The sequence below is a fragment of the Chlorocebus sabaeus genome, chromosome 24 (genome assembly GCF_047675955.1).
Source record: "Chlorocebus sabaeus isolate Y175 chromosome 24, mChlSab1.0.hap1, whole genome shotgun sequence".
NCBI lineage: Eukaryota > Metazoa > Chordata > Mammalia > Primates > Cercopithecidae > Chlorocebus > Chlorocebus sabaeus.
In genome coordinates, this window is record NC_132927.1 from 72,694,905 (window position 1) to 72,719,945 (window position 25,041).

Consider the following 25,041-nt stretch of genomic DNA (forward strand, 5'->3'; position numbering starts at 1 on the left):
AGCAGTTCCGGCTGCGAGGGGGCGGGGCGGGCGAGGGCGGGGAGGGAGGGGGCGGCACCGCCGGTCGGCTCCAGTCGCCTCCGGAGGGAAGAAGCAGAGGACGCCGGCTGCGCAGGTAAGCAGCCGCCGGGCGGGCTGCGGGCAAGGGGCGGCCTCCGAGAAGGGCTAGGGGCTCGGGGCGCCGGCGGGCCGTGGGGCCTTCCGGACGGGGACGCGACGCCGCGCAGCGGGCTGGGCCGAGAGGGGCGGCAGGCTGCAGGGGCCCCGCGCCCGTGTTAAGAGGGGTCTGGGGGCGTGTTAAGACCGACCTGGCTCTCCCCGCCCCCCTCAGACCTTGGCGCCCCAGAAACGCACACTTGGGGCTCCGCCGTCTCCGCGGGGGAGGACTGGAGCCCTTCTTAAGCATCCTCGCCCGCCCCCGAGCATTGACCGGTGCCCATTGTCAGCAAGTTCTTCAGCCCCCGCCTCATTCAGGTATTGTTTCCGAGGCTTCCTCTTCGTTGCCGTTCGCCTGGCGGTTTGCAGAGCGCTTCTCGCATACGCTCGCTTAATCCTGGGTGTGTCATACCAACGATCAGGAAACTTGGGTTTTCGAAGCATCTGTGGGCAAAACTGCATTCCTTGAGAAATGTTGGAGGCTCCTGATCCCGCGGGAACCTGGGTGAAGAACTTGGGCTGTTCTGGTCGTCTGCGCAGTCGTATTTCTGCCTTTTGGGAGGCAACTCCTGCAGAGGCGGAGCCGGCTCTTAAGTTAGTCAACCTCGAAAGGCCTGGGTGCGGGTGTTCGATGGCCCAGAAGCCAAATGTCCTGGGTTAGAATCCTGGCACTGACACCTATTAGCCCAGCCACTTTGAGCCGGCCACTGCCCTCCCCGAGTCCACGTTGCCTCCTTTGCCCAGTGTCAGTGGATTAAAATCTTATGTGCATGGATTTATTAGAAAGATTAAATGATATGAGTAGGGCACGAACCTGAACAGAGTCCTGAAACATACAGCTGTTTAATCCCAGTGAATTAAGACGAACAGTTTAAGGAGTGAAATATTTACTGTCTCCGCAACTTTCATGAATGCCTTGGAAATACTGCCCAAAATGTTGGTAGATGGAGAAACATCTGATTCCGCTTTCCACAACCACCTTTTCGTTTTAGAACCAGGGTGCTCTGTATGCAGCTGTTTGGATTGTTGATTCCCCTAATTCCTTGTAGACTTACCCCAAGTATTCTCAGTAACTTAGATTCCCTTGCTCTTCACTCAAAAATTTTGTTAAGGTCTGTTAAATGAACGTCACCACAGTTGATGATGTGAACAGTATCAAGAATCAGGCAGAACCTTCAAGGAGTTTATGTTCTAAAGTGGAAGGTCATTGGGCATGGTGGTGCCTGCTTGTGGTCCCAGCTACTCTGGAGGCTGAGGCGGAAGGATCGCTTGAGCCCAGGAGTTTGAGGCTGCAGAATTGCATTCAGGCTATCCATAGACTGCCTGCAATTTCAAATATCAGAAAGGATCTTACAAGCTACGATTATGCCACTGCACTCCAGCCTGAACCACAGAGCAAGATCCTGTCTCTTTAAAAAATAATAATAATAAAGTGGAAGTTTGTTCATTTATTCAGTAAATGTTTATTGATTGCATTCTGTGTGCCAAGCACTGTTCTAGGTGTTGGGGATACAGCAGTGAACAGATAAGTCTCTTCCTTCCTGGAACTTACGTTTTATTGAAGGGAGGAGAAACATGCAATAAATGAGTGAATAATATGCTTTGTGGTGATAAGGGCTGTTGGAAAAACAAAAGCATTGTAAAGGGGATGGAGATGGGGAAGAGAGAAGGGACTTGCCATTTTTATATGAGATGGTAAGAGAAATTCTCTTATTTAATAAGATTACATTTTAGCAGAAACTTGGAGAAAGCTGGGAAGTGAGGCACACGTATACCTGGAAGAGTTGTTTTCTACGCAAGGGGAACAGCAAGTGCAACGTACTGTCACAGGAGAACGCTTGATGAGTTTAGGGAACATCAGGAGTGAGTGAAGGAAAAAGTAGAAGCTGGGCAGTTGGGGGCTGGGGGCGCAGAGGAAGCACATCATGTAGGGCCTCCTGGGCCTTTGATAAGAACTTTGGAGCTGGGCACTGTGGCTCACTCCTGTAATCCCAGCACTTTGGGAGGCCAAGGTGGGCAGATCACTTGAGGTCAGGAGTTCAAGACTAGCCTGGCCAACATGGTGAGACCCTGTCTCTACCAAAAATATATTAAAAAGTAGTCGGGTGTGGTGGCATGCACCTGTAACCCCAGCTACTTGGGAGGCTGAGGCAGGAGAATCGCTTGAACCCAGGAGGCGGAGGTTGCAGTGAGCCGAGATTATGCCACTACACTCCAGCCCTCCAGCCTGAGCAACAAAGTGAGACTCTGTCTTTAAAAAAAAAAAAAAAAAAAAAAAAAAAAAAGAACTTTGGCCTTTACTCTGGATGAGGTGGATTTAGGAGAGAAGCGACATAATATGGCCTGAGTTTCTATGGGATCATGCTAACTGCTATGTTAAGAATAGTCTGGTGTGGAAGTGGGAGGACCAGAGTGAAAACAACAAAACCAGTTAGAAGGATATCGTAGTAGTAATCCAAGGAAAAGATGACAGTGGTTTGGACCAAAATGGTAGCAGTGAAGATGATTAGTTAGAAGCTGTTGGATTCTGGATATATTTTGAAGATAAAACATGTTTGCAAATAATAATTCTAATATTTGCCATAAAAGGAATATAAGCAAGGTGGTGTGAAAAGTCAAAGGTGGGATCTTATCCGACAATAAATTAGAATAGGCTTTAGAAGGTTTGAAATAGACTTCTGACAAATAGATACAATATGAACTTCTTTCAGCAGCTATTAAATAAGTGGTTTCCTTTTTCAATATACAGTTGCATTCGGGCTATCCTTACAGTGCCTGCAATTTCAAATATCAGAAAGAAAAAACGAAGGTTTTGCGATAACAAATGTGCTCTCTCCAGAGTATTGTGTGTAGCCTTGTAAACTTTATGCTTTCTAGGAGAAATTCAGTATAAATGTCCAGGTTTAGGACCTGTCATCATGATGTCTTTGGCTACAGTAGGGAACAAACTCATCCCAATTCACAGTGCCGTTTTTGTGTTTTGTGAAAGACAAAGTACCTCTCACAAAATGTTAACACCTTGCATTACTTGAGGAAGATGAAAAAAATTACCTTGGCCAGGTGTGGTGAAGCATCCCTCTAATCCCAGCGCTTTGGAAGGCCAGTGCCGGGAGGATCACCTGAGACCAGGAGTTTGAAACCAGCCTTGGTGCCAGAGCAAGACCCTATTTCAAAAAATGAAAATAAATTTAAAAAAAAAAAGCAAATGATTACCCAATCGAATATTGTCAGCTTATTAAGCATTATATAAAAGTTTGAAGTGACAGGTGAGCAGCTGTATGCCGGAGGCTAGATGGGTCATGGCAAAATAATTGTCCTTCAGAGAAATCTGTTAACATGGGAAATGAAAGAAAAGCCAAGGAGATGTATTTGACCTTTTTTTATGACTTGCACCTGAGGTAACAGGACTATGCTGTCAGGGCTGCATGTCTCATGGCTCTTGGAGGAAGAGCAACACAGCAGCAGCCAATCCCCTACATAATGTAAAGAGCACGTAACTTGGAGGCACATGGCTTGAGCTTCAGGGCAAGGCTTTCATCTTGAAAGATAGTGTTAAATACTTTTAATAGAATAGATGATATTTCTTCAGCTGTTTGCCCAGCACAGTTCTAAGCACTTGCCGTGAATTCACTCATTTAGTTCTCTCTATACACTTAAAGGTAGATGCTATTTTAGCATCAGTTTAAAGAGGAGGAATGTGTAACTGAGAAAGATTAAAACATCTTTTTCTAAGTCACAGAGTAAATTAAGTGGCCGAGCTAAAATTCTAGCCCCAGTCAGTCTGCTTGAGAGCCTGTTAACCATCACACCTTACTGGCCCCTTCTTGTTCATATTGAGAAGATTTTCCAGGTTGTAGTGTGTGGTACAGATAAAGGTAATCATGATTAAGATACTGTATCCTGCCCTCAGCTGACTGTTACAATGTCAACTGAAAGGTCAGACTTTGAAGGTGAAAATTTGCAGTCTCTGTAAAGCTCTTGAAATCTTTCTGGGACTGTTCTTTTGTCAGGCTAGGTATATATGACTGTCTTTACCCATTTTTTTGTCATCAAGGACAAAGCTCTTTGATGCTCTAAACTCGTAATGAAAGAAAATAGTCTAATAAATTAGGAAGCAAAGAATCAACGATTTAGTAATCAGTGTCATAATAACCAGTTCTATGAATCCTCCAAAAACACAAACACCCGAACACCACCCAAAAATTATGCCAACAGTTGGAGAAAGAGCTGGTTCCTAAATAATTTGTGTATGATGTTTTCAGGAATCATTTATGGAAACTTTACATCAGGTGATACAATCTACCAGAATAAATAATAGCAAGTATAAAGTATTCCAATTTTTGTCTCTTTGCTAGAAAGAGCATATTGCTCAGGATCTGGTAGAGATCCTGAAGTTTAAATGGAAAGCTGTGAGGTTTTCTACTTCATGTCTCTGTAGATATTGATTTACGTTTGTTAGAATGTACTTTAAATATAGTGCCAAGTAATACTTATTTCCTAGAGGATTATATAGAAATAAGAAACTGTCATACCTGGATTTTTGGTTTTTTTTTTTAACATTCCATTTTTGAGTGTTTTTTCCTAGAGTCTCATTTACAGTTTCTGGTTTCGAAGGAAAGGTTTACAGGATTGTATTGCTACACTTTTTTTTTTTTTTTTTTTTTGAGACAGAGTCTCACTTTGTCACTCAGACTAGAGTGCTTGGTGCGATAGCTCATTGTAGCCTCAACCTCCCAGGTTCACCCGATCCTCTTCCTCAGCCCCTAAGTAGCTGGGACTACAGGCTTGTGCCACCATGCCTGGCTAATTTTTGTGTTTTTTGGCAGAGACAGGGTTTCACCATGTCGCCCATGCTGGTCTCGAACTCCTGGCCTCAAGCAATCAAACTACCTTAGCCTCCCAAAATGCTGGGATTACAGGCACGAGCCATAGCACCCGGTCAGTGTTGCTGTTTATTTACAGTTTGTAAAAACTCAAATTAACCCTGTTTATTTCTTTATCCTGAGTTCCCTCCTTAATCAACAAAAGCGCTGCTGTGGTTTGGAAATGGTTTGGCCCCACCAAGCCTCATGTTGAAATTTTATCCCCAGTGTTAGAGGTGAATCCTGGTGGAAGGTGTTTGGATCGTGGGGGTGGATCCCTCATGAATGGGTCGGTGCCCTTCTGAGTGAATGAGCTCTCACTCTTAGTTCCCCTGAGAATTGGTCTTTGAAAAGAACCTGTTACCTCCTCTCTCTTTCTATCTCTCTCTGTATATGTCTCCCTCCTTTTCACCTACTCCCTTTTTCTCTCCCACTTCCCCTCCCTCCCTCCCTCCTTCACCATGTGATCTGCATGTCCCGGCTCCCCTTCTGTCATGAGTGGAAGCATCTCAGGCAGAAAATTGGTACTGAGAGTGGGGTGTTGATATAAAGAGACCTGAAAATGCGGAAGCAGCTTTAGAACTGGGTAATGGACAGAGGTTGAAAGAGCTTGAAGGGCTCAGAAAACAGGAAGATGAAAGAATGTTTGGAACTTATTAGAGATTGGTTAAATGGTTGTGACCAAAATGCTGATAGAAATATAGACAGTAAAGGCCATGCTGAGGAGAGCTCAGAGGGAAATGAGGATCTTATTGAGAACTGGAGCTAAGGGGACCCTTGTTACAGTGTAGCAAAGAACTTGGCTGCATTGCTTCCATGCCCTAGGGCTTTATGGAAGGCCCAACTTGAGTGATGACCTAGAGTATCTGGTAGAAGAAATGTCTAAGCAGCAAAGGGTTCAAGAAGTGGTGTGGCTTCTTTTAACAGCTTACAATCAAATATGGGAGGAAAGGAATGACCTAAAGTTGGAATTTAAAAGGAAAGTAGAGCATAAAAATATGGAAAAATTGCAGCCTGTCCTTGTGTTAAAGAAGGAAAGAGCACTTCCAGGAGAAGAATCCAGTTAGTTCAGATAAAAGGGAGCCAGATGCTAATAGCCAAGACAATGGGGAAAAGGCCCTCAAGGCATTTCAGAAATCTCCTCGGCTGTCCCTCTCATCGCAAGTCCAGAAGCCTAGAAGACAAGAATGGTTTCCACAGTGAAAGCTGTGGGCGCAACTGTCCTTTGCCACCTTGGAATGCAGCTCCCTGCATCCTGGTTGCTCCAGCTCCAGCTGTTTCAAAGGGCTCCAGGTACTCAGCTCAGGCTGCAAGCTGTATGCCTTTGCAGCTTCTATGTGTTGTTAGGACTTCAGGGCACAGAATGCAAAAGTGGCAGAGGCTTGGCAGCTTCCACCTAGATTTTAGAGGATGTATCAGAAGGCCTAGGTGTCACAGAAAGACTCTGCTAGGACGTTGCCAAGCAGAAATGTGGTGTTGGAGCCCTGATGGAGAGTCTCCACTGGGGTATTGACTAGTAGAGTTGTGGGAACAGGGATGCCATGGGGACCACAGAATTGCACAGCCACTGGCAGTGTGCACCCTCATCCTGGAAAAGCCTCAGGCATTTGACTCCAATTCATGAGAGCAGCCACATGAGCTGCACCCAGCAGAGCCATGGAGATGAGACTGCCCAAAGCCTTGGGAGCGCACCCCTCACACCGCTGTGCCCGGGATGCAGGACATGCTCAAAGGAGATTTCGGAACTTTAAGGTTTAATGTCTGCCCTGATGGGTTTCAGATTCCCATGGGGCCTCTTACTCTTTTCTCTTAGCCAATTTCTCCCTTTGGAAAACAGCATTTATCCAATGACTGTTCCGTCATTGTATCTTGGAAGTAAATAACTTGGTTTTTTACTTCACAAGCTTACAGCTGTAAGGAACTTGCCTTGAGTCTCAGATGAGACTTTGGACTTTTGAGTTGGTGCTGGAACAAGTTAAGAGTTGGGGCCTGTTGGGAGGGAATGGTTGTATTTTGAATTGAGAAGGACATCAGATTTGAGAAGCGAGGAGTGGAAGGCTATGGTTTGGATATGCTTTGTTTCGCCCCACCAAGTCTGTTGGGAAAATTTGATCCCCACTGTTGGAGATGGGGCCTGGTGAGAGGTGTTGGGGCAGGGTTGGGGCAGGGTGGGGTGGGGGTGTCAGTTTGAGGTGGGAGAGGTGTGGATCTCTCATGAATGGCTCTGTGTCTTTCTCCCAGGAATGAGTGAGTTTTCTCTCTCAGTTTCTGACAGAACTGGTTGTTGAAAAGAGCCTGGGTGTCCTGCTCTATCTACCTACCTACCTACCTACCTACCTGTGTATCTCCTCCACCTCCACCCTTTCTCACTGTGTGATCGTCACACACTGGTTCCCCTTCCACCACGAGTGGAAACAACTGGAGGCCATTGCAAATGCTGGCACTGTGCTTCGTGTACAGCCTGTGGAACCATGAGCCAAATAAACCTCTTTTGTTTATAAATTACTCAGCCTCAAGTATTTCTTTATAGCAATACAGAGAGACTAAGATAAGCACAATTCTGTTGTCTAGATTTATAATTACTAGAATATATATATGTTTGTGTCATTGCTGAAAATGGGGTGCAGAATAATTTTATAAACTAGTGTATAAATGGGAAAATAGGCCGGGCACAGTGGCTCACGCCTGTAATCCCAGCACTTTGGGAGGCTGAGGTGGGCAGATTATGAGGTCAGGCAATCGGGACTATCCTGGCTAACACAGTGAAACCCCGTCTCTACTAAAAATACAAAAAAATTAGCCGGGCCTGGTGGCGGGCGCCTGTAGTCCCAGCTACTCGGGAGTCTCGAACTGGTCTCGAACTCCTGACCTCGAGTGATCCACCTGCCTCAGCCTCCCAAAGTGTTGGGATTACAGGTGTGGGCCACCACACCCAGCCAAAACTATCAACAATTAATTTTTGACAGAGCAATAGCATAACTGAAGTGGAAAGAGTTGCAAAAACTTAGAGAAAGCCTGACTCAGCCCTAACCTTGTATCCTTTTACCAGCTCCTGCCTCTGCTTTTTAACTTTATACTGCCAGACACAGTGCCTGAAATTTTCATCATCTTGAAGTAATTCCTTGGGTTAGGGCTATACTTCTCAAACTTATTTTTCATTGAAATAGTCCTCACTCAGATGTACCTTTTAGAGGCAAAGGAAACCCTAGACACGTAGGGGTATAACCTAAAGAGGATATGACTTGAGACATCCAAACATTTGTGTACTTTTTCGTTAAAATTCTAGGCAGTTTTGTAATATTTCCTGATATTGATATAGTAAGAGCGATGTGTATTTTCCAAGAATATCTGCCATGTTTGTCCTGAGTCTTTGTATACTCCTTGTCACAGAGCCAAGTATCACACTTGAGAAGCAGAGAGTTAGAATTTTCTCTGTGTTTTATTCGTTCAGAAAATATTCAACGAAGTCCTCCTTTATGCCAGACACTGTGCTAGTGATATGTATATCACAGGCTCCCATCTTCATGGATCTGTGGTAGTACAGACACAAAAAGTATTTGCCGTGAGGCTTAAGTACAGCACTACCAAAACAGAGATACTGTTCAGGAAGATACAGTGATTGACCATCTTGAGATCAGATACAGAATCCTGAAATAGGTTTGTCTGAGCTGAATTTTAGAGGTCTAAAAGTCTTCAAAGTGGTGTTAAAATAATTGTTTTCAAGTTAAAAACATGGATGCCATAAAACATATGGTGGGCGTGTGTCAGATGCATTTAATTCATTAACGAAGGAAACAGCAAGACGGTAAATGTCGGTTCAGAGTGTTCTAGGAGAGACCAAAGTCAATGAAAGAGAAACCAATAAAATAGGCTTGCAAAGTTAGCTCAAAACTGATTATTGGAACTTCCCCTTAAGGCCAAGATAGACTAACAAGGACCCTCTCACCTTAGTTTAAAAAAAAAAAGAAAAGAAAAAGTGGGCAAAATATATGAAACAATGTTTTCAAGACTTTTGAGCATCAGGTAATGGGCAGTAATCCCTGAGAAGCATGATACAAATATGGTGAGCCTGTTGCCCCAGTGTATTGCCTAAAGCCAGTCATGGCACTGGAAAGAAAAAACCAGGTAAAGCCTGATGGTCTCCCTGAATTGAGGACATAGAGCTAGAAACCCAAGAAGGCCAAGGCAGCTAGGACAGAGTCCTAGGAAGTAAATAGCTTCACAGAAAGCAAGGACTGTGAAGATATACAAAGGGTCTCCCTCCAGCCTGCAGCTGAATACTGATTCACGGCTGTGAGTTCATTGCCCTAGGCTGGGAAAAGAATTACCAAAAAGAATTAGAGGAGGGGCCGGGTGCGGTGGCTCATGCCTGTAATCCCAACACTTTGGGAGACTGAGGTGGGTGGATCACTTGAGATCAAGAGTTCGAAACCAACCTGACCAACATGGTGAAACCCCATCTGTACTAAAAATACAAAAATTAGCCAGGCACGGTGGTGGCTGCTTGTAATCCAGCTACTCAGGAGGCTGAGGCAGGAGAATCGCATGAACCCAGGAGGCCAAGATTGCAGTGAGCTGAGATAATGCCACTGCACTTCAGCCTGGGTGACAGAGCAAGACTCTGTCTCAAAAAAAAAAAGAAAAAAGAGAGGAGGATACTCAGCTTGGGACTTTCTGAAGCAGAGGCGATATGAAAATTATAAATCTCCTTATTTCTTTGGAGCCTAAATTGCTGGATCTTCCTCTTTATTGGATAATATCAAATCATTTTCCAAAGTGTTGTGCCAGTTTACACTCCCACTCAGTGTCTAAATGTTCTCTGTTCTGCATCCTCAATAATACTTGATTTAGAAAATTTTTCATGCGTAGACTCAAAAAGGAAAATGTTTTACCAATCTGCAAGATGTTAAATGTTACCTCATTTTTTTTTTTTTTTTTTTTTTTTTTGAGACAGAGTCTCACTCTGTTGCCCAGGCTGGAGTGCACTGGCTGGATCTCAGCTCACTGCAAGTTCCGCTTCCCGGGTTTATGCCATTCTCCTGCCTCAGCCTCCCGAGTAACTGGGACTACAGGCGCCCGCCACCTCGCCCGGCTAGTTTTTTGTATTTTTTAGTAGAGACAGGGTTTCACCGTGTTAGCCAGGATGGTCTCGATCTCCTGACGTCGTGATCTGCCCGTCTAGGCCTCTCAAAGTGCTGGGATCACAGGCTTGAGCCACCACGCCCGGCATGTTACCTCATTTTAATTATTTCTATGATTTCTAACTGTGAGTGTATTTTCGTGTGTTTAATAATCGTTTCTGTTCTTCCATTTAAAAAAATAATTAGAGGAAACAATTTTCTGAGCTAAAGCAGGACGAGGGATAATTCTCGTATCACACAGAATAGAAACCCTCGTGATTCATAGGGCACTGGGTAGAGTACTCAGAAAGGTTTTGCCTCTGTAATGGGACAAAATTAACTAGAGATTAAATACAGATCTTGTCTAAAAGCAAGACCCAGAAGGATCAAGCTGTTTCCAGATAACTACTTCCCAGGACAATGCTCAATAATATTTATTACTTTTTAAACTTTTTCTCACCATGCGTCTAGCCAAATGAATTTAATAATATTTAAAATAATATAAAAACATTCAGCACCAAATTCACAATGTCTGGCATCAGTCAGAAATGACCAGGCATGCAGAGCAGCAGAATATAACCTATAATTGAGAAGAAAAATCTGTCCATTGAGACTAACCCAGAAATAATACTTGAAATTAGTAGGCAGAGGGTCGGGCGCGGTGGCTCAAGCCTGTAATCCCAGCACTTTGGGAGGCCGAGACGGGTGGATCACGAGGTCAGGAGATCGAGACCATCCTGGCTAACACGGTGAAACCCTGTCTCTACTAAAAAAAATACAAAAAAAATACTAGCCAGGCGTGGTGGCGGGCGCCTGTAGTCCCAGCTACTCGGGAGGCTGAGGCAGGAGAATGGCATAAACCCGGGAGGTGGAGCTTGCAGTGAGCTGAGATCCAGCCAATGCACTCCAGCCTGGGCAACAGAGCGAGACTCCACCTCAAAAAAAAAAAAAAAAAATTAGTAGGCAGAACATTACAACACTTATTACAGCTGTATTTTATATGTTAAAAAAAACTAGAAAAAAGATTGAGAAAATTAAGCAAAGACATGGAAAATGTGTTTAAAAGATTAAAAGACACAAATAGAATAGATACTGAAGGAAAGATTAACAAACTTGAAGACATATCAATAAATCAAAATGAAACAGAGAGTGAAAAAAATACAGCAGTGAGGAATGGGACACCTTCACTTGGACTAATATACATAAAATTAGAGTCCCCAAAGAGGGTAGGAACACATACATGTTTGAAGAAATAATGGCTAGAAATTTTCCAAATTTGTTGAAAACTATAAACCTATAGATTCCAGAATCTCAATGAAACCTAAGGAAAAGAAGCATGAGAAAACTATACCAAGAGGAACAAAGATAACAATGACATCAAATGTCTCGTGGGAAACAAGACAAGCAAGGTGATAGTTGAGAAACATCTGTTTCATTTTTTTATTTTAGAGACACAGGCTCTTACTGTTTTGCCCAGGCTGGTCATGAACTGAGCTGAAGCAGTTCTTCCACCTTAGACTCCCAAATAGCTGGGCCTGCAGGTGCATGCTACTGCACCCAAGAAGCATATTTAAAGACTTGAAAGAAAAAAAAAAAAAAAAAAAAACTGTCAACCTAGGATTCTCTACCCAGCAAAAATATCTTTCAGAAATGAAGGTGAAAGGGAGACTAGTTCAGACATAGGAAAGATGAAAGGATTCATCAACAGCAGACCTACACTACAGGAAACGTTGAAAGAATTTATTCAGGCAGAAGGAAAATGATACAGATAATACATGTAGATATAGATCAGTACAAATGAAGGAGCACAAAAAATGGTAATTATATAATTACATATAAAATACTTCTTATTACCTAAATCTCTGAAAAATAATTGACTGTTTAAAGCAAGAATAATATTATTATGAAGTTTATCATTTATGTAGAAGTAAAATATGTGACAAAAATAGCAAATGCTACATAGTAGTGTCTTGTAAAGTTCATATACATGCAATAGTATAGTATTAATTGGAGGTACATTATGATAAAGATGTATACTATAAGCTTTAAAGCAACCACCAAAAACATGCAACAAAAAATATAGTAAGAACCAAAGGATATAAAATAGAATCCTAAAAAGTGGTTAATTCAAAAGCAAGGAGGAAAATAAGGAAAAGGGAATAAAGTACAGATGGGACTAAAAACAAATAGCAAGATAGCAAATTCACACTCAACTATATCAATAATTACAGTAATCAAATTAAATGTAAGTGGTCTAAACACCCTTAGTCCATTTTCAGTTGCTTATAACAGAATACCTGAAACTTGATAATTTATAAAGAAATTTATTTCTTATAGTAATGGAGGCTAAGAAGTCCAAGGTAGAGGGGCCACATCTAGAGAGGGCCTTCTTGCTGGTGGGGACTCTGCAGAGTCCTGAGGTGGCACAGGGCATCACATGGTGAGGGGACTGAATGTGCTGGCTCACATCTTTTCCCCCTCTTCTTGCAGTTCCATTAGTTCTACTTGCATGGTAACCCATTGAACTGTTAATCCGTAAATGGATTAATCCACTCTTTGGGAAGAGCACTCATGACCCAGTCACCTCTTAAGGCTTCAGTTTTTGGTGCTGCCACGTTGCATTGGAAATTAAGTTTCAACATGAGTTTTGGAGGGGACAAATATTCATACCATAGCACACCCCAATTAAAAGATAGAGGTTGCCAGATGGATAAAAAAGCAGAACCACACTACACACTGCCAATAAGAAACCTATATTAAATAAAAAGATATTTGTATTTCCATTCCCAAGACCTTAAAACAGCCTATTATATCAAAATCAAATTCCTCTCTCTAGGTGTCAGCACGCTGTCAAATTGAGCCACCCCTGCATATCCTTGTACTTTAGCCCGACTAGTTCCTGCCACACCCTGTGCTGACCCTTGCTTATGTTTTGTTCCCTACGCAGAATTTTTCACAATTCTCAAGACCTTTTTGCTTATTTATAACTCTTTATTCGTGCTCATGCCAGACCAGTTTTGACTGACCTGTCCCCTTAGTCAAGCCCCATCATACCTAACCATTATGTCATAGGTTATAGAATATCAAAACTCTTAGAACAGTGAAGAATTTTCTGCCCATTTACCTTATTTTGTAGATGAGAACTCTCTGAGACCAATGAGATTATGTGGCCAACTCAGGTTCATACAAGCTTAGTGATAGTGTAGTAGGACCAAGACGTATCATTGTTTTCTGTAATTATCTGCCACTCACAATTAAGTACGTTTGGGGAGAATAGTTATGATGTGTGTGTATGGCATTAATATTTGTGCAAATATTTTATGTGCCTGTCTTCTTTCCCAAATTAGACTGTGAGCTACCAGTAGACATCTTTTATTAGTATTCTAGTGCTTAAAAAAATGCTGGATATGTAGGTACAGAGTGGATTATGATATTTGATTAATAAACCTAGAATCCGAGTAGACAAGATTATAAAACATAGGATAATGATTCATTAGTTTTTACTATTTGAAACGATGATTGATTCCTTTATGTACAGTAGTTAGGATTCAATTATATCTCAATTTCCAAATTTTGCTACTCATATAAAGTTTGATTCAGTGCCTTTACATCCGCTGAGATTTTTCAGCCTTAGTATAAACTCTGCTTATTATATTATCTGCAAGTTTTCACAGAGGTCTAGACCTGTGCCATCTGATAGAGTGGCCACTAGCTATTTAAATTTAAATGAACCAAAATTAAATAAATTTTTAAATTCAATTTCTCCATCCCAGTAGCCAAACTTCAGATGGCTATTAGCTGCTGTATTGGAGGACAACAATAAAGAACATTTCCATCATCACAGAAAGTTCTGTTCATCTAGAATTTCTTATATGATGATAAATTGTTTTGTGTACAAAAAGGGAAAGCAAAGATTTTTACAAGATTCACATTGATGAGTCAGCCATTCTGGTAACCTGATGGCAATTCTAAAGTGTCAGTAGTAATTCCAGTGGTTGTTCCTTCACTGAAATGGGCCTGTATTTTCTCATCCTCAATGGTACAGGCTTCTAGTCAGGTACACAGATAATCTATTGAGCAGAAAATACATATTCCATCTTTACCTTCTGTTTAAATGTGTATTTATATGTCTTAAATATTTTAATTGTGGTAGAATATTTATATAAATGCTTATAATAAGGTGTCTGCTGAAAATATTTTTATCTTCTGGGGTACATAATCCAAAGTGTGGAAGCTGCTTCTCAAGTGTCTGTCAACATAGCAACCTAGCTGCTCACTGCTCTTCCTCTGTAACTCCTGTCATCACAGTTAGCTGTCATCACCAGCTAACTGACTTCATGGTTTTTGTCTCTTTTCAAACTCCTTGAGAAAGAATCTGATTAGCTAGACCACCATCCGGAAGTAGTTGGGCAAAGCTCTTGACTTAAGACATAAATAAACCCCTTGCCAACCTTGAGATGGTGCCTTTAATTGAAATACCCATCCCCAGTACATTTTGCTATGATGATGCTGGAATTAAAATACAAAGCATGAAACCTATGATTCAGAAACCTTTCCAGAGAAGGCAATGGGCTTGGCAAGTATTCTAGACCTTTTAAGAGAAGCATGTACTGCCTAGCACCTTATGTTGCCCATCAAATGTATTCACTGAAAATAAATTATGGCCAAGCGCAGTGGCTCACACCTGTAGTCCCAGCATTTTAGGAGACCAAGGTAGGAGGATTGCTGGATCCCAAGAGTTCAAGACTAGCCTGGGTAAACATAGGAAGACCCTGTCTCTCCAAAATATAGAATTACCCGGGCCTGATGGCACCCACCCGTAGTCCCAACTACTTGGGAGGCTGAGGTGGGAGAATCATTTGAGCCCAAGACTCATTTGAGCCCACTGCACTATGGCCTAGGCGACAGCAAGATCCTGTCTCGTAAATAGATAACTCTCCAAAAAAAGGAAGAACAGAAAAAGAAGTCATTTGAATGTTTTTATATATGTTAAAGATTGAGGAAGGTATCATAAGCTGAGGAATTTGGATGTCCTCTAGAAGTTAGAATAGGTAAGGAAACAGTTTTCTTCCTAAAGCCTCTAGAAGGAATACGGACCTGCTGAAATCTTGCTTTTAGACTTCTCATCTCCAGAACTGCAAGAGAGTAAGTGTGTGCTATTTTAAGCCACTAATTTGTAATTTATTATAGAAGCAATAGGAAACTAATTGATATCCAGATTCTACAAAGCTTTTATTAAGCACTTTCTACATGACAGGCACAAAAATAGTCATCATCATCATCATCTGAACTCCATTTTCTAAATATTTTTACCCTCATAGGGCTGTTGTAGAGCTAAATCAATCACTGCCTTTCATCATGGGTAGACTCCTAAATCCAGTAGAATGCTTTCTGTTGCCAGTAAGATAATAGGAATTTGTTGGCTCCAATAACTGAGAAGTGCAAAGGCTGGGAAACCAGAGTGGACTCTGGCCGCATTTCTCTGTGAATCTCTTGGCTCTGTTTTTTTCCATTGTCAGCATCGTGCTTGGGCTAGTGGCCCCATCTCAACGTGGCTGCCTGGAACAGCTTGGGCTGTGTGCTGTGACTGAACTATTCTGATTAAAGTGACCAGGAAGGCCGGGCGTAGTGGCTCATGCCTGTAATCCCAGCACTTTGGGAGGCTGAGGCAGGCAGATTGCTTGAGGCCAGGAGTTCAAGACAAGCCTGGCCAACATGGTGAAACCTTGTCTCGACTGAAAATACAAAAATTAGCCAGGCCTGTGATCCCAGCTACTCAGGAGGCTGAGGCAGGAGAATGTCTTGAACCCAGGAGGCAGAGGTTGCAGTGACCCGAGATCACGTCACTACACTCCAGCCTGGGCAACAGAGCGAGACTCTGTCTCAAAAAAATAAAGTGACCAAGAGGAATTTCAGGTATTAATTAGTTTGGAAGAGTCTGTATCTGGGGATTGGAGTCAATCTCAGCCAAATTGCTTGGTTACTTTACTTAGTACGGGAAGGGGGCGTTATGGTTGCCCTTGGAAAATATGGGTGGTCGTAGGCAGGGAAAAGGATATTGGTAAATAATCAAGAACCTGTTTCAACCAACAAAAAACAAGTTGTAATCATACCTTAAAATAATGGCTTAAAAATGTTATTTATGTAATGCTCCATTACTTTAATTTGTATGTGTCATCAAAAGTTCTAAATTGTATGTTACTCAAAGACATTTCAGGGAAGATGTCTTAAAAGTTCAGTCTTAGGAAAGGTGTCTTCCTCTTTTTTTGCAGCTCAGTGCTGATTATTACAATTGTTTGGTGACCTACTTCACCGACCTGTGAGGATTTCTTCCCTTTAAGTACTGGATTCTTGATCTTTCTGCATCATCAAAGTCCTAATTGCAATGCATTAGACTCTTGCTTTAAAAAAAAAGCTTTATAAATGTAAAACTTTCTCATATAAACATCTTTTTATGTAATGATCGTTATTTCTGACATCTCTAATTGAAGTTCTTGATAACTTAAGCAAAATTAAGATGTTTGATATTCATGGTGTCAAGAGATTTACAGTAGTCAGTCATTTCTAAATCTTCAAAACTAGTAAAAAAGAAAGGGCTCATTTTGTATATATAAAACCAAATATAATCTTAAGCAGTATACTGATTATTTTTGGAATAAGGAAAAATTTGGAAAACCAAATTTTTTTTCCTATATAATAAGTCAATTTGAGCTTTCAGTTACCCAACAGATTGCTCCAGCAATAATTGGTAATTTTATAATTAACTTCTGTTTGTAGCGAGTGACTAATTCTGTAAAATGCTATGAGAGACAAGATAAAGTCTTTAAAACATATTATTAATTGAAATAGCATTGGAGGAATACATTATACATTTGCTATGTAATTTTTTGAAATAGCTTTACGTATGTTATAAGTTGCCTTCGGCAAGTAGTTTTGACTTTTGTAGTGTGGAAATGACATTCAGCTGTAGGAACTCTAGCTTCTTAAGATTTTGCTGATAATTTAGAGCAGTAGCTGCACAGCAAAATCACTCAGGAGCTCTGAAAAAAATAACTCGTCTTCCAGAGATTTTTGATTTTGATTTTGTTTTTCTGCAGTGAGGAAAATGTATCTATAATTTTATAAGCTCTTACAAGTAATTCTACTGACTAGCTTAAGAATTTTGAATATCACTATCTTGAAGGATTTTGAATATTACACAAATAGGGCATAACTTGGAATAGCGATGGACTGTGTAATGTACCAGATCAGCGGTTTAAATAAATGCCCAAAAAATTGTAAATATTGTCAGAAAAAAATTGAGACTTCTTCTAAAAAAGCATTTAAGGGTCAGGTGTGGTGGCTCGAGTCTGTAGTCTCACCTGCTCCGGCAGCTGAGGTAGTAGGATGGCTTGAGCTCCGGCGGCTGAGGTAGTAGGATGGCTTGAGCTCAGGAGTTCTAGGTTATGGTACACAGTGATCACACACTGCACTCCAGCCTGGGCAACATGTTAGACCTTGTCTCTTAAAATACGGTGAGTTTATTACCGTTTATTACCAGTCTAATCTAACTCCAGTGTGGTTGGGGGGTAGGACTAGACCTTGACCACAGTGTTCAAGTAGATAGGAAATGAAGGTTGATTGAATACGTGAGTGAATGAAGAGTTATGCTTCATTCACGACGACAGATGCTTAATCCGTATCAGAGAAGTGAAACTTTACTTTTAAAACCTGCCAAGCAAAAAGAAAGCACAATAGCTCACCATAGTTTGTTCTATAAAGCCTTGTTTACGTTCCAAAGCACTTTCACATTAATTAACTTTTCTCATTCACACGTTTCAAATTTTAACAATACATTTAGCCAGGAAGATCTCTTTTAACCCCAGTCACAGAAAAGCTAAAACCACATAGCAGCCTGGCAGTAATATTGGATCCAGTTAACATGAAAAATTAGAAATAATCTTTTTCAAAATATAACATTTGGGTCACTTCAAATTAGTGGTGAAAAGGTGAGTTATTCAGTAAGTGGTGTTGGGACAGTTAACTATCCATCCGGAAAATAAAGTTATGCAAAATAAATTCCAGATGGATGAAAGAGTTAAAATTCAGATACAACGAGAATTTAGGGGATTTTAAAAATGTGATCATGGGATGGGGAAGGCCTAGAGCAGAACCCCAATCTAGAAGTCATAAAAGGAACTACTGAGTGGTAGTATACTGTGGTAGGTAAAGACTTGCCGTCTGATTTCATGCAGTTTAGATTTATTTCCATTTCTGCTTATTGCAACTCTATGATCTTAGAACTAAAAATATCCTATAAACATCCAAAAAGATGTTTACTCAAGGAAATAATATTACAACAATGAGCTATCATTCTTCACCTCTTAAATTGGCAAAAATTTAAAAGAATTGGAAAGAGGTGAAAAAGTACAGTCCCTCATATTCTGTCAGTGAAGTGTAAGTCATACTGTATTTTTTTGAAGGGCAAATTGGCAGTATATATTAAAAGTTAAAATAGGTCAGGCACAGTGGCTCACGCCTGTAATCCCAGCACTTTGGGAGGCCGAGGCGGGCGGAGCACAAGGTCAGGAGTTTGAGACCATCCTACCTAACACGGTGAAACCCCGTCTCTACTGAAAATGCAAAAAAATTAGCCAGGCATGGTGGCGGGCACCTATAGTCCCAGCTACTCAGGAGGCTGAGGCAGGAGAATGGCGTGAACCCGGAAGGCGGAGCTTACAGTGAGCCGTGATTGCACCACTGCACTCCAGCCTGGGCAACAGAGCGAGACTCCATCTCAAAAAAAAAAAAAAAAGTTAAAATAAGTATGTCCTTTGACTCAGCAATTTCAGTTCTAAATATCTGTCCTAGAGAAAAATTATACATTTAAAAATATGTACTAGAATTGTTACTGAGGCATTATTCAAAATAGCTAAAAATACATATATATATTCTAAATGCTTATCAATATGGAAATTGACCTGTTGGGGGTAAGTGGAGAAGGGAGATTCTTTTTTTGAAAATCTATAGGTGTCTGTGATTTTGCTGTGAAAAAACACTAGAAATGTTTTTAGATAGTATTTTTCCTAAAAATTGTTAGCTAGTGTTTTGTACTAAGTAGCAATTGTAAGGCATGGCTATTTTTAATCAAATGTAGTATTTTGAATGTCTTTCTATAAACAAATTTTATAACTGCTTTTTTTCACAGAATGGAAACAGACTGTAATCCCATGGAGCTAAGCAGTATGTCAGGATTTGAAGAAGGTTCAGAGCTTAATGGTTTTGAAGGAACTGACATGAAAGACATGAGGCTAGAAGCTGAAGCAGTTGTAAATGATGTTCTCTTTGCCGTTAATAACATGTTTGTCTCGAAAAGCCTGCGGTGTGCAGATGATGTGGCCTATATCAATGTGGAAACAAAGGAAAGAAACAGATATTGCTTAGAGCTCACTGAAGCAGGGCTCAAGGTAACTCACTTCTCTTTTTAGAAAAAAAAAATATGTCTTCACCACTTTATCAAAAAGAGAGGTATTGGGGAGGGGAAGAGTATTAAATGAGAACTGAATATTCAGAAGCTTCTAAATTTTTTTAAGAAAAACTTTTTACCTAGAATTTTTATTAATTTTAAAGGCTTTTGATCAATACAGGGAAACCGAATTTTTTTGAAAAACATTTGATTTGCAGGGTGTGACTTTGTTTTAATCATGACCCCCGAAACTAATTTATTTCTCATCTATAGCTAAATGTGTTCACCAAAATTATATATATGTTCTCTGCATTGAATGGGTTTTGCAGTTATTGTGTTGAAAAGATCTTCGTCAACCTCTTGGAAATGTCTCTTCTGTTAAAATAACGTACTTGACAACACTGTTTTCCAACTCTTAGATCAGAAATAAATCAGAGCAGAACATTCCGCCCCCAGATTTCCAAGAGTGTCCCATTAACCCTTTATTATGAGTATCTCTTTATTATGAGAGCTCTTCTAGGAAGATTAACCTTTCCATTCTTTAAACCAAAATCATGAGTTTAGAATAGTAGAAAACATCACCTGAGAGCAACTTTTAATTAAAAAAGAAAAAACTATAGGACAGGCCTGTGGACTCTTGCCTGTAATCCTAGCACTTAGGGAAGCCAAGCTGGTAGGATCATTTTAGGCCGGGAGTTCGAGACCAGCCTGAGTAACATAGCAAGACCCTGTTTCTACAATATATTTTTTGTTAATTAGCCCAACATGGCAGCACTTTCCTGTAATCCAGCTACTTGGGAGGCTTAGGAGTGGGACCATATGTCTGAAGTTGCAGTGAGCTAGAATTGGGCCACTGTACTCCAGCCTGGGTACACACACCCTGTTTAAAAAAAAAAAAAAAAAAGTTATAAAAACCTTTGAGCTACTGAACAATGGGATAGACATTAGAAAATCTAAAATCTAGTTTTAACCTTACTAATCAATGAATCTTCAGTCTTAACAAATGTCATACATTTCTGTTTCTATATTTGTTCAAAGTAATTGTACATTATAAGGTGGTGAGCAAGGCCTACCTAAGCAAGTAAGAATGTCACATGATATTATCTTAAGTACATAAACATCTCTTTACTTCACTGGATTCAGTTTGCCGAAGATGAGTCGTGTATACTGTACATTCCTTGATGGAGCAAATTGCAAGGCCAGCATCTGTACTACCCTCAATTTCCTCACAGCTGCCACAAAGATAGCTGCTTAACTTTAAGCATAGTACCTGAATTAACTAATTTTTGTGCACTTCTTTTCACATCCTTAAATTTGTACTAAAAGCTCAGAGTGTTTAGAGGTGAATCCTAAATCAGAAGTAGAGATAAATGACAGAATTAGTAAGCTAATTCTGTCTTGTGTTGGTTAATTCTAAGTTGGCTATGGAGAGATAGAAGGAGTTCTGATCAGAGAGTCAGCAGTCTTAAATGTGAATTTAAATGATCTTAGGTGAATCTGTCTACCCCTGAGAGTTCCTACTTCTTAATCTATAACTTGGAGATTTACAAAAACTTAAAACGATTTGGGGAATGATTATATGATGGTGTGATACAGAAAAATCTGAACCATTTGTAAAACCTGACATGTAGTAGGTGCTCAAGTATTTGTTTGTTTTTCAGTCAGATTCAGTTAACATTTATTGAGCAACTATCCTGTGTCAGCAATTGAAAATCAAACCATGAATAAGACATGATTCCTGTCCACCAGGAAGATCACAGTCTAGCAGTGATAAGAGGAAGAAGGCAAACTGAACTGTACTCCACTGTAGAGAGTACAGTAATCGAGCATGGATCTGAAGAGGTGTGATTCATTTTCCTTAGGCATCTGCCTCTGCTTTTCATTAAAAAAAAAAAACAAAAAACTCCGCTTCTATTTCTAACAAACTTTCACCTTCTATGGCTTAAGTAGATGTCATAAAAATTTAGGATTTATATAGGGAATGTACAAACTTAAGTCAGCAAAAACTAAATTAATTTTGCCCTATATTGTGATGGTGAACCATGATATACCTTATAATCTTGTCAAAAAGAAAAGTTGTAGCTGTGGTCACAGGAAAAAAAAAAAATCACCTCTCAGCCTTTTGACTTAGATCAGTTGGAGTATCTCTTCTTATCAGTTTAATATCTGTTATATCCTCTATGCAAGGACAATATATTAAATGGATTTTTGGAGCAGGGAGATAGAATAGGCTTTTGCTCCATTCACTTCACTCATCGACCTGGTATTGCAGTACTTCCAGAAATAGTGTACCCCTACCAAGAAAAAAGAAAACACAGTAACATTCCCTTTTATCTCACAGAGTTGAGCATTTATTCCCTGTCAGATAAGAAATATATTAGGTGAAAGTGGCCTTTCAGATTACTAATAATAAAGCTAAGCAGTTATTAAAATGAATAATTAAACAAATTATTAAACCAATTAATAAAACAGTTATTAAAATTAACAACTAATTATTAAAACTAAATTGTTAGGAATAATTTCTAGAATTCTATTTATAAAAGGAGTAAAAAAATGATAAAAATATGAACTAATGATATATTACCTATTACAAAAATATGAACTAATATATTACCTATTACAGTACTTAATATAGTGGACCCTCAGTATATGTGGAATTAAATAGGGTAAATAATAGATGCATGTTTTAGAATATGAAAATAAAATGGTTTTTGTGTAGCTTTTCAAATTCTCTGCATTTCCTTGAGATTCTAAGTAAAACCTTTTAAATTTTAAAGAAAATTGTATAGGGAGCATTTTAGTGGTGGTGTTTCTGTGTTACACATTGTAAGTTGCTGAAGCATTAAAGGTTGTTTTTAAAATGTGCATACTCTGACGTTGATTGAGAAATAGTGTCACTCAATAATTATCCATGTATCTGGTGGTCTAGTGGCTAGGAAAAAAAAATAATTTTTTTTTTGAAAGGATAGTTACTCACGTAAACACTTGGATTTTGTTTTCTGTACCAGCATGAAAACTAATGAATTCACTGTTGCATTTCTCTTGTAGGTGGTAGGCTATGCTTTTGACCAGGTGGATGATCATTTACAGACTCCCTACCACGAAACAGTCTACTCCTTGTTGGATACACTCAGCCCCGCCTACCGGGAAGCCTTTGGAAACGCACTCCTTCAAAGACTGGAAGCTTTGAAAAGGGATGGACAGTCATGACTACACTTTTTCCTTTCAGAGGGGCTGGTGCTGGTACAGAATGTTGATATAAAGCTTGAAATTCTTGCATATGGTCATAGAAAATGCATCTTTGGTTTTGTGTTTTTATCACTTGCTTTCAACTTAGGCTTTTGGCTCAGAAGATTATTGAATAATGATTTGTCTTAGTTTCTGTTTCAGTAAGGGAATTCTGAGGCCGTTGCTATGATACCATCATTAAGACATTCACATGTCTTCATATAATATCTCTTCATTTCAAATCCTAATCAGTATTTCATACTCTTATTACAGGGCTTTGATGCTGCCAGCACTGTCTTTTACATAGGAAATTCTAGATTTGCACAGTAATAGAGGAATTAGAATTACCTAACTATACACTTTGATTCAACCTGCTAAATCAGGGGTTCACTACTAGCTTGGAGAAACTTTGTAGTAATTAATTGCTACTAGCCTTATTGGAAACAAATTATCAACTAGTTTCCCCTGCACAAATTTTGAATTCATTGCTTCACTTAATCTATTTATATTAGAAATAATGGATTAATAAAGATTATTTAATTATATATTACTGAACTAGTATTAAATGAAAAACAGGGACTGAAATAGTTCTGTATTCCGTGTTTGCAACAGCCAGCCAACTAAGCAGAGGATAAACCGTTAGCAATGAATGTAATAATTACTCATTTCCAAGATATCTAAGCACATAAGCAAATACAGGAACAGACTTCATTCTTTTTCTTAACAAAAAGCATCTTCAGTGTGTGATTTAAAAGAAAGAAGAATCTGGTTTCCTAGAAAACAATATTTTGGCCTGTGTTGATTCTTATTCTGAATGTGTGTTTACATAATGTACAGTATATATTCAGAAAGTATTTTTGCTTCAACATTTACTTTCTATGATGTAGTGCTTTGGTATTCCCACAGCACCCCACCTTCCCCAACAGATGTACAGTGTTCTGTCTCCATGCAAAATCTACAATGTAATATGAGTGCATTGTATGGGTTTGAAACCAAAGGATGAATGAAGCATTCAGAGACTTAATATTTGAAAAAGGGATACTCAGTATTTTATATTTTATTACAGGTACTGATATTTATAAATTTAATAAACTGTACCATGCTGCCGCATGTTTTCAAGTACATGTTGAACAATAAGGATTGGGGAGTTGTTTTTTAATGGTCACCTAAAGCAGCTGCTGTACAAATGTTGAACTAAAATTTTGCATCTGGTCACACCTTCATGCATTTGTCATTTGCAGATATTTTTCCATCATTATTAAAAAATAGGAACTTTTAGGCTCTGAAGATCATGTGGACCAGAGCAAATTAAAGTTCAGTTTGTGTCACAATTCATTGCCAGACTTCATTGGAATGCTTTGTTTGATGATGTATATTCATTCTCAGCTTTATTTTCAGATGCTTAACTGGGCAATGAAGTCTAACTTCAGGTTGAACTTTCTCATGCTTAATCTCAGGCTAAATGTAAATGATATTTGTAAAGTTTGAATAAAATTCTGTTTACTCATTTTGAGTTAGTATGAAGAAAAGTGATTGTATGTTTAAGAATTGAAATTGTTCATTTTGTGATAAATGATTAATTCCAAGAGCTTGTTTCCATTTTTTAATTCTGCATTGTTACATTTGGATTTGAAGTGACTGAAGTGAGCTTTCTGTTGTTATTACTATGAAAGAGAAATGAGGAACAAGAGGAGAGGACATTAATAAAACTACACAGATATACATGAGAATCCAGATATTAAAACCTACATTTTACCTGTTCTGTTTAAAGAACTTAACCAGCAGATAGGCCAGGTGTGGTGGCTCACACTTGCAATTCCAGTGGTTTGGTAGGCGCAGGCAGGAGGATCACCTGGGGCCAGGAGTACAAGAGCAGCCTGCACAACATAGATCCCAGTTTTACAAAAAATTATAAAAGTGTGGCCTGGTGACACACACCTGCAGTCCTAGCCCGTTAGGAAAGCTGAAGCAGGAAGATTACTTGAGCCCAGGAATTGGAGACTGCAGTGAGCTATGATCGTGCCACTGCACTCCAGCGTGGGTGACAGAACAAGACCGTGTCCTAAAAAAAAAAAAATTACAAAACTTAACCAGATAAATTAAGCCTTGGTTTCACTTCTAAAGCAAAAAGAAAAGAAAAAAAAAAAAAAACTTTTATGTAAATAACTTACAAATCAATAGGAAGAAAAAAATGCAAACAGTGGGCAAATAATATTGATCAACTCAGAAA

General features: G+C 39.7%; 1 protein-coding gene and 1 non-coding gene across 3 annotated transcripts; both read left to right on the plus strand.

Moving 5' to 3' along the window:
- Positions 1-43: 43 nt before the first annotated feature.
- GSKIP (GSK3B interacting protein) lies at positions 44-24,397 on the plus strand. Of its 2 annotated transcripts, none has more exons than XM_007987763.3 (3): positions 44-115; positions 19,326-19,584; positions 22,632-24,397. In XM_007987763.3, the coding sequence occupies exons 2-3, from the start codon at positions 19,327-19,329 to the stop codon at positions 22,791-22,793; spliced, it is 420 nt and encodes a 139-aa protein (XP_007985954.1). In that variant the 5' UTR covers positions 44-115; position 19,326; the 3' UTR covers positions 22,794-24,397. The 2 variants fall into 2 exon arrangements, with proteins under 2 accessions (XP_007985954.1, XP_007985955.1); XM_007987764.3 differs by lacking the exon at positions 44-115 and adding an exon at positions 333-474.
- Positions 21,690-21,880, plus strand: LOC119619200 (U2 spliceosomal RNA). The gene has a single exon (XR_005235627.1). It is a non-coding gene; the product is annotated as a U2 spliceosomal RNA (small nuclear RNA).
- Positions 24,398-25,041: the final 644 nt, after the last annotated feature.

Excerpts from the sequence above, each read along its gene's own strand:
- GSKIP (XM_007987763.3), top strand. The coding sequence starts at position 19,327 with ATGGAAACAGACTGTAATCCCATGGAGCTAAGCAGTATGTCAGGATTT. Across the intron at positions 19,585-22,631 it reads TCACTGAAGCAGGGCTCAAG|GTGGTAGGCTATGCTTTTGA; the intron begins GTAACTCACTTC and ends TTTCTCTTGTAG.